This window comes from Musa acuminata, chromosome BXJ2-9, assembly GCF_036884655.1.
Source record: "Musa acuminata AAA Group cultivar baxijiao chromosome BXJ2-9, Cavendish_Baxijiao_AAA, whole genome shotgun sequence".
Lineage (NCBI taxonomy): Eukaryota > Viridiplantae > Streptophyta > Magnoliopsida > Zingiberales > Musaceae > Musa > Musa acuminata.
This window is the reverse complement of record NC_088346.1, coordinates 1,028,031-1,038,469: the sequence shown is the minus strand read 5'-3', so window position 1 is coordinate 1,038,469 and position 10,439 is coordinate 1,028,031. Positions and strand designations below refer to the sequence as shown.

The 10,439-nt window shown below is 40.2% G+C and overlaps 1 protein-coding gene across 1 annotated transcript; it reads right to left on the bottom strand.

Annotated features, from left to right (window-relative positions):
* Positions 1-606: 606 nt before the first annotated feature.
* LOC135623945 (squamosa promoter-binding-like protein 16) lies at positions 607-4,400 on the bottom strand. The gene is made up of 3 exons (XM_065127414.1): positions 3,633-4,400; positions 1,935-2,065; positions 607-1,303 (listed from the first exon to the last, which is right to left on the bottom strand). The coding sequence occupies exons 1-3, from the start codon at positions 4,040-4,042 to the stop codon at positions 666-668; spliced, it is 1,179 nt and encodes a 392-aa protein (XP_064983486.1). The 5' UTR covers positions 4,043-4,400; the 3' UTR covers positions 607-665.
* Between the last annotated feature and the right edge of the window lie 6,039 nt (positions 4,401-10,439).

The window sequence follows — 10,439 nt, the reverse complement described above, 5'->3', positions numbered from 1 at the left end:
AGAAAATAAAAAGGCTTGATAGGTAAAAGCTCCACATATGTTAGATAAATTAATCATGGAGATTGAAAGATGATAAAAATTGGATGCTGATCTTTTTTTTTATACAGCTTGCTCATCACTATTTGTCATATATGAAACACCTATATAATGCCATTTTGCCTTCATGCAATTGTGTGACCACACAGACTGTTTGTTTGTCTTATTCAACATTTTTCACATTCTACTTGCGATTCCCTAAATGCAGCGATATCTTTTCATTCTCTTTTGGAGGTAAGAGAGACTCTCTCTCTCTCTCTCTCTCTCTCTCTCTCTCTCTCGTGACCAAGAATTGCTTGCTTGAGTATAGTAACTTATCGTTCTTCCTGTGCTAGTTAGTATTTACGCAACACTTTCACTGTATGTGATTCCACTAGGCACTGACCTTGGGCTTCGTTCGGTGAGCTCAACTTCTCAGCTGGGCCGAGTCAACAAGCATATGAGATCAAGCTTCCTAGATCTAGAATTAAACCTCTTAGATCTTGTAGGAATCGTTCGCCACTCGATTCCTACAAGATTCTTCTCATGAATGTAGCATAGCAGATGGAAACAGTTAAAGACTCCGCAAAAGGAAGACACAAACTGAGCTACAAGTGGAAGAATTTTGATTAGCATTCAACATAGATCAATTACTGCCAACAAAAAGGAAAAGTTTGAGAGACTCCCTCGGACGACCCTTCCGGTACATGAAACACACTCTGACAGTGAAGATCGGTGTCAGCACCGCAAGCAAAAACCATACCCACTTGCTCATTCTCGACTCCTGAACAAGAAAAACTGGCCGGGGAAACATAGCTTGAAGCTTGAGAACTCGAATGTAGACTGAGATTGCCGTAGGGAAGACTTGAAAGCAGAGATTGATGCATAGGAATCCTACCAGCCGGCAGCATTTGGCTCAGAGCGATACCTGGATTTTGTGTCGATGATGACAGAAGAGAGAGAGCACAATCCGAATGGACTTGCTGTATTCTGTCACACAGAATTTTGCTGCTGCTCTCTGCTGACGGTGGTGTGTTCTTGAGGAGTGGCTGCAGGCATGTAGATTGTGCCATGGTTGTTATGCCGAAGGCAGTGGCGTCGTCTTGCATGAAAGGAAGCTGCCTCCCTTTTCTGTAGCTGCAGAAGGAACCCGAGAAAGGTTGTTCATCGCCAACATGAAGGGGCAAGTGATTTCGATATAGCATGTCTTCAGGTTGGATGATTCCAGCCCAGTTGAGCTCCTGTATAGGAGCCGGAAGTACATGAGGATACACCAAGCACTTGCGACCTGCAAATACAAGCGTAAAATTCAGGAACTGGATAAATTCTAGCAGCAGAGAAGGGCAACGCATTAGATACCGGCACAGAAATGATGCGAGTTTAGACATACAATGATAAAATCTATTCTCACTAAATTCTTCTATATCGGAAACCCAAATATATACACGGTGGCAAGTTAGTTCTTTGCTCACAATGTAACATCTCAAATAAGAGCACAATTAACTTGTGAATATAAATGTATGCATGTACGTATGTATGTATGTATTTATCCACAAATTAATCTATATCTAATGTTATCAGAGACCAAAGCAAGACGATCTTCGATTCCTGAATTGCATGAAACTTAATCCAACCATGGAAACATCATCAATCACAGGCAATAAAACCACGCATAGGTTGGTGTTTGATTCCTTGAGGTTGGGAATCTGAACAAAAGAAAAATAAAATCTTTGGTGCAAATTTTAGATCCTACAAGCAGAAATGTTCGATGATTGTAGGATTTATGGCACTCATCAGTGACACCATGGTACTAAAGTTCAATCCATATCAGTGTTTTGAAGGCACACCATGTATCGCACACAAGAACAAAAAATAGTCATACTTATATGCAACCGAGAATTTTCTAGCACTATTCAGACCTTGATGATTTGGAAACAATCTCGCAGGATTAATGGATTCTGGTTGGGACTTTCTTCGGCGCCTATTGTGTCCATCTAAACGTTTCCTACAGCTTCGCTTTACTTCATCAAACTCGACCAGTAGGTGAAACCTGCGGAAGCCAACGACAAGCAGTCACATACTGAAGAATTTTCTTGACAAAGAAAGAGCTAATAGAGCAATGGCATACTAATAGAGCAATTACTTCATAACAGGATAGATAGAAAAGCAAAAGTCTATCGATTTGCCCTGCAAAGCTAAGTTTTCGTGACTCGAGAACGAGAACTGTCTTGTCCTGTTCAGCAAACGCAGGTAGCTGAACTAAGTTGAACCTCGACATTACAGCGAAGAACAACCAAATAAAATTGTGTCCAACTCTACCAGAATTGCTATGATATGTAGTCCATACGTTCGGAATGGTCGAGTCCATTTGTCAAATAGAAACATCTACGGCCGATGAGTGGCGACCATTACTGGTCAGCTCAATAGGCTTCTCTATTAACATTTCAAGTACATGTAAGATTAGATTCAGATAAGAAAAACCTCAATCGGAATCAGATAAGAAAATTCATATTCTTATTTTCTAATTTGGAATATATGGAATTCTGTAACATACCAAGAAATCTCAACAGTCTGACATAAGTCAGTAAAAAATTCGAAGCTATTTGAAGACGCCACTGTCAACAAATGCTATTCATCGATGGGTGGGTGGGAAACGTATTTGAAGGTTCAGGGACTTCGACATGAACTTTGGAAGAACAATGATGATAATGGAGATAAACAATTGGCGAAGAAGGTTTAGACTAGGCTACTGGATATCAGCAATTGCTCAACAAAATCAAAGATTGGACGAGACAGAACAGGTCAATCATACTCTCGCAACATCATGTTCTTAACATCTTCATGGGGACTGGCACACTAGATTTGTGTCCGAATGAGGAGAATGGAAAATAACTCGATGAACAATGAAAAATGTTCTACTTGTATATAAGTTCTTCGTTCACTCACGGAAATCTTATAAAGGATCAGCACAACATACTGCTCGAATTTTGCTATAAACAGGAAATTGGCAATTTCAAAGGCAGGATATGAGAAGACTCAGAAGGAGACTGCTGTACTTGGAAGAACTGTAACGGATAATGGAGGATGCAGATTGTCATATGTTGTGAAGTCGATAAATGCAAAATCATGCACTGTAGGAAAACACAGAGGTCCTTCTTGCGAACAAAAAAAAAGGAAAAAAAATGCAACAAGGAAATTGGTGTAAAAGAACTGTGATCTGACATAGATATGTTCTTACATCAAATGCCAAAGCACTCACTGTATTGCCCTAAAAATTTGAGGACGGGTTCAAAAGAGAAGCACAAGATCAACATATTAGAGTCACCAGCATACTCTACAGGCCATGACACAGAAACTGAAGCTCGATAACTCAGAAAGCAGTACAAGTCCATCAGGGGTTTCGATCTCTGCAGTGATCGAAGGAAACCAAAACCAAGAAATGAGTCGATTGCAGTGAAATAACAAGCTCTCCTCATCGAGAGACCATGGCTTACGACATCCCGAGACCTAACAGAGCAGCTAGAAGAAGGATGATGACTTCACTCAGAACAGCATGTAGGCGAAAAATGGGCAGTCAAATTAACATCAACTGCGTGCAACGACATTTCAGGCGATACCTGCTGCACTGCTGACAGAAGCGTTGCTCCTGACCACCCACCATCACGATGGGAGTCTTGGAATGCGCCTCGCAGACCTTGTGGCGTCTGTGATACTCCCTGGAGTTGCTAAGATCGGATGTGCAGCCGTCGACGGAGCACGACGCGATCTGGCCGGCATTGCCCGGTGCTCGGGCTCTCTTCGACGGGCCGGAGGATGCTACCGCCATCGACATCGTAGGTTGGCTTCCCAAGCTCGCCGGTGACCTGAAATCACCCGAGCCACCAAGCTTGAGATCGACCGAGCAATCCCTTCCGCTACTTCGGCTCCCTAGACCACCGCAGGACGCGACCAAGGAAGCCATGTGGAGCTCTGCGTTCTGCTCCACCTCTGCGAAATCCCGTGAAGGAAGCTTGGGATTCCACTCCATGGAAGCGACCTCGCTGGAACACCCTTCCCTTCTTTTCTGTCCGACCGCACAATCTCAGCTACTCCCCTCACCAACCCGTCACCGAGACCAACTCCTCTGGTTCCTTCCTTTAATTGAACTGAACCGAGGCCAGACGGGAAGTAATCACGAAGAACAAGCGCTCAAGGTCAAAGAAACAAGAAGCAAAATGGAAAGGAAAATGTTAGGATTGCGCTATCACAATTTCAGCAACTCGTCGTTCGATCTCATTCGATGGCCAGAAAGAGGAAGAGGCAGAAGAAGAGAAGCCGAGAAGACTCGCAGGAGATTTCCGAAAGGGAAACAGCAAATCTAACAGAGATCTCGAGAGCCAAGGACCTCAAAGATGCAACAGGAGCAGGATGTCAGGTGATAAAAGAAAGGGGAGGGGAGGGGAGGCAGGAAACGGGCCAAAGTTTATGAACTGAAGACCAGTCAGAAGTCACAGACAACTGCATGCAATGGCAGTCGCAGACGACCGATCCGGCGCTCTCCAACCACTCGATCTCTGACAGGAATTCAATTATTCAACATCTAAACGTGAAGGGTAAGATAGAGAGTGTGATGTGGAGAGGATGCAGATCTCCTCCTACCCAACTTGTCACACAAGATACGGGTCGCCTGTGGGTGAACATGAAACGTAGGCACCGAAGACACATGCAAGGGCGGAGCTAGCAATCATCGGGAGGCGCGGCACAGTGACCCGGATAATGTATTCTATTCAGTGTATTTACAGGTGGAGAGAGAGGATCGATGTACTCCGGCAACTCCAATGAGGACCCTGGCCCTGTTGTTGGTCTAAAGATCGCTGCAGATCTTTGTTGAGAAGGAAAGCGGGAAGAGGGATTAAAAAGACGAAAAGGAAAGAGAGAGAGTGACAGGGTGTGGTTGCTTTCAGCTTTTCGAGCTAGCTTGGGGAGAAGTACCGCATTGGAACCACCGTGCTCCCTCTCGCCATGATATGTTTCTTTGGCCGTGGTATGTATGCTGTCTGTCTACGTCCGGGTCGTAATGCACATTACCTGATCTGATCGACCACATCAACCGATTGATTATTGACACGTGGAAGATCCACCAAAAAACACCACTTGTATTTTTCTGAATAAGGGAAAATAAATAAAGGGTATCTTTCAACCCTTTAATTTGACTCAATCAATTTTATAATATTTATTTATATAGGAGGGAAAATGATGGATGGATTATTCTTGAGAAACCTTTTATATATATATATATATTTTTTTTTGTAGAATGTGTCGACACTATTTTTGAAATTTTATATAATACATCTTTCCATAGTTACTTATAATAACTATTTTTTTCATTAATTCTTGTAATGTTTGATGCACTTTTTAGGATATGTAGATAGAGTCATAAAATAACTTCAATTCATGAATATGTTTGCTCCTCGAATGACCCACCCCCTCTTAGACTATAATATTGGGAGATTGTAATATTCTCATGAATATTCTCAAAAGTTAGCTTTTGGGATATTAAAAACCACACAATTTGGAGCATCAGCATCATATCTCCATTACCTAAAGGCACATTTTATGTTAGATATTATGCTCATCATCTTTCAACAGTATGCCATGCTGCTTGAGTTGGAGCTATGGAAGGTTAATCATTGCAAGGACAAAGGCATCATCCTCTCCTGTGGTTTAGAACGAAAGTGATTTGGGCAATCTACATCAAGACATCTTCTTTTAACCTCCTCTTAGCCTATGGAGATGTATCCTTTCCTTTGTAGGTGTTTTTGGCTTTGAACGATGTACAAGTGGCTTTCACCGGAAAGATCAACTGAAAAGCCTCATCCTCACTGCAAGACACGATCCAAAAGATGATGATACTGAGGTGCAAACAAAAATATTGGAATTCCAACCACATGGACCTATTAAGTAGGAAAGTGGATCACCTCATTGGCTCCCAGCTTACATATGTATATTAATAATTTATTATAAATGACTCAATACTATTGTTGGTGGTTGTTTCCACGATGACATATCTTCTCGTTATTGATAGTAATTTTAGTTTTTTTAATTTAAATTATATGTGTTATTATATTACTAATTTATTACGAGTCAATCATCGACACGTATGGTCGACAACCATCATCAATAAGGAGAAATTGTGTCAGGTTAATGGATTATTTAGTTTCCCTTATCGTACGTACACTATTCTCATATAATTCAATTAAAATACCACAGAATAAGGTGATTGATGTGCATATACATTATTTCTCGACTTGCGATTCAGCTCAACGTAAACATTTTCAACGTAAACATATAATTCTCTCTTCTCTCTCTCTCTCTCAACTTGGAATAATATCTACAGTAATCTCGAACTCACAGGATTGCGGAGAACCGAGTGGCCAGCGAGTGACCACGTCTACGAGATGCATTCCTCAGAAGAGCAAATTATATGAAAACCAATGATGTGACGCTGCAGTCCTACGGCGATGCCATCGCCACTGTTCCCCGATGGACGTGATCTCACTTTCAATTAACTATGTCATTTCGTGCCCCACCCACAAATCCGGACCGGTGTTCTCTCGAGGCTCCCTCCTCCGCTTCGATATCATCGGTCGTCCTTCACATGCCCAGAGTAGGCAAGTCGAGACGTGGCAACACCCCAGCCAAAGAACGGTCGTCTGGATCTTTCCGTTGTTCTAGAGGAACAGTCTCTTAGATCTTCGCGTAATCTAATTAATCCCTCCAAGTGTCGGCAGCCATCACCTCATGTCTTCTTTTAAGGAGTCTCCAGATATTCCGCTTCCCGATGGGAATCTCGTAGATCCTCTTTATACTACACGTATTTGTCGCCGATCAGCTACAAAATGGCATGCATGAAACCGCACGAAATCTACTCGCTCCACCATCTCGAGCAAGGTAAAGAGAAACAACCGCAGCGGCAGCTGAAGAAGACGAAGACCAAATGGGCCGAAGAAGGTCGAGGAAGGAACTGCTCATGGTCTGCACTATACTTTGATATACCGAAATGATTTCCTTGGAAAAAACAAAACAATTGACACAATAGATGTAGTATAGAAAAAGGATGGAGAGGGTGAAAGGAAAGAGAGCGAGGTGGGGGTGATGAGATCTCCATGTTGGGTATATCTATCTTCATATATTGTTGATGGAGGAAGCCCTCGGCCCATGGGAAGGAAGGCGTGAAGGAAGCCCTCGAACAAGGATTCCTTGATATGGTCATATCTAATAGATAGATCTCTTATACATAGTTTGATATACCGAAATAATTTTCTTAGAAAAAACAATAGCTGTAGTATAGAAAAAGGACGGAGAGGGTGAAAGGAAAGAGAGCGAGGTGGGGGGTGATGAGATCTCCATGTTGGGTATATCTATCTTCATGTATTGTTGATGAAGGAAGCCCTCGGACAAGGTGACTTGTTTTCCCTGAGTTGGCTAAAGAGAAATCTTCGTGAGCTTGATATCGATATGGTCTTCTCATATGCACACCTGTTTGGGACCCAAACGATTAGGATCAATTAGGTCAAGCGATCCGTGATGATAAGAATTTCCAGGACCGTCTCGTACGTTAAGTGTGTGATGGATGGACCACTGCACATTATTATGGTTCACCGAAACATAGACGGTCATTGATGAGAGAGAGAGAGAGAGAGAGTTGGATCAGTATTCTGCTATAGCTTCCAATGGCGTGTGACAAAGAAGTGATGTGACATTCTTAAAGGTGAAGTGCCATGGAGAATAATGGATGTGGGAGATGACTTCGGCCGGTGTCTCGCCTTTTGAAGCAAGTTGAATTGACACCACATTAGCCAGCTCGTGTGGCGTCTCCCTCACACCATATTTTGCTTTCGGGAGTGTCATTTGCTTCCCTTCCATTCGATCTCTGTGTTTTCACCATTAAATCTCTGTTGAAAAAACAACTACTGTCAAAAGACGAGAGAGAGAGAGAGAGGATTGCGAATTTGAATTATAACCAATGTTCTGTCAAGTACTTAATCCAAGTAATTCGTGAGACGAATCATCATCTTTAAAAGAAAAATAAATATATTATCAAAACATGAATAGATAATTAGTATACTCGAAGACTACATGCATACCGATGTATTATTATATTATATATATTACTTCGTAATATATATTAACCACATCGATCCTTAATTCTTAACAAAATTCGTTATCGCTTAATCATCGCATGGATATTGAGCGGACCGATCCGTTTGCAATTTGCCATCTTCTTTTTCTTCTGTTTAGCCGCGGAAGGATATGTTTCACGGGCACAAAAAATATTGTCAAGACACGAAATCCGTAGACCACCAGAGCGCCGATTTATGTCACCGCACTTTTCACGACCAACAAGAAACCAACCAACTACGTCGACTTACGGTAGTGAAATCGTGACTGAAGTCCTTCCCGAGTCATGACATAAATCGTACCGATGGTCATGGACAGCATCATGAAAAGCTGTTGCCCATCGATGTCATCCTCGCGACATGATGTGACATGCGAGCGATGGTTTATCGCAGGCATCGACGACAAAAGTTGCCGTTGATGGCAATTGCGCATCGGATGTGACCACACCAGCCGTTCGATCGCTTGCCTCCATCTTTTCTAATCGACGATGACGATGACGCGACGAATTAATTTACAAATCCCAAAATATAAGATCCAATCTGTCGCATCAGTATAATCGAAAATTAAAATTATCCTCTAATTTAACAATAATAATAATAATAATAATAATAATAATAATAATAATAATAATAATAATGTTGAGAATAATTGTATGTGTGGTTTTTTTAGGCATGAATGATTGGTTAGGACTGTCACTCATGTTTTGATGATCAAAACACAGTTAACACTCCTTACCTTTTTATTTTTTTCCTTTTTTTTCACCATGGAAAACTAATTCTTTACTCTACAGTAGTAAATTATTATTATTATTATTATTATTATTATTATTATTATTATTATTATTATTATTATTATTTGTAAGTGTGGAAGATAAAATTTCATCTTAGAATCGGAATCTTAGTGTTAACTATCAAAGTCTTTACTAACTAACATAACTAAAAGTAAGTTAAATCTTAAATATAAATCCAATTCTATATATTCTCAATCTAAAGAGAAATCCTAGAAATACTCCATGTGTTTTTCTAACATCATTCTTGTACTAAAATTTTCAGATATATACATGATGATATTTATAGAATAAACAGACCCTTAGTATCCAAAATTGTATTTCAAACTTCTTCTCTTTCTCTCTATTTTTCCTCTTTCACTATTATTGTCTTATTATTTTTATCATAAATTTTAACTATAAATCATAAAAATATCTTATATTTTAACATACAACAAAATGGATATATTCTTGTGTCAATTATGTCCATTGAAATATCTCTAAATTCCATACAAATCATCAGAAGCTATAGTTTTATCAAAGATTATGAAACCTGTTCAGAAAACAGTTTGCCTTCATCATATTTGGTACCAAGTGTATCTTTTCCAATAATTATAAAGACCAAACGACACAAATTCATGATATTTTGTGTCAAACTTTCACATTTATCAGCTTATATAACCTAAATCTCACTTTAATATTTTGTATAATAAGACAGTTTTGGTTTGAGAAGAAGAAGAAGAAGAAGAAGAAGAAGAAGAAGAAGAAGAAGAAGAAGAAGAAGAAGAAACCATAATGAAAAGCAAAAAAACTATGTTCAAAGATGGAAGTAGAAAATACTTCTTTTCTGAGTTGGAGACTTTTCCTTGTGAATTAGTGCCAAGTCCACAAGCAACTAAATGTGTGTGCGATGCATGTCCTACACATAGCTCTCACTACCTTCTTCTTTCTTCTTCACATGAACAATACGAGACCTTCAAATAGGTAAAGTTCCAAAGCAGTGCAAGTACAATAATGGCTGTGGGAACCCTCTTTTGTTCCTCTGCGGATACTTCTCAGGAAGGTAAAAAAAGCGAAGTTACTTGTGACTTGGCTTGCACTATGGACTGATTGATTCCTAAATCCAAACCCATCACAAATAAAGCTTCATTGAGCTCATCTTCTCCAATCCATATTGCCTGCTCGACCTCAGTTTTCTTTCATTCTTTGTCATCGGAGGAACATGTTCTTCCTCGTAGTTCCACTTCTGAGAATCGACATGTAAAAACTATGCTTCCCCCAAAACCGAGTAAGCTAAAGATGGGGTCTTACGACTGACTATGTTTGTGTAAACGCATGCATGACACAAATATGCCAACACATATAGTCTTCTTGTATTCTGGCAAATTGTTATTTCTTCGATGACAGGTCCCTTAATAATATAGCAAAACAAGATTAATGGTTTACTCATTAACTATCATTAAAAAGATGCAATGCAACACATATTTCCTTATCTTAA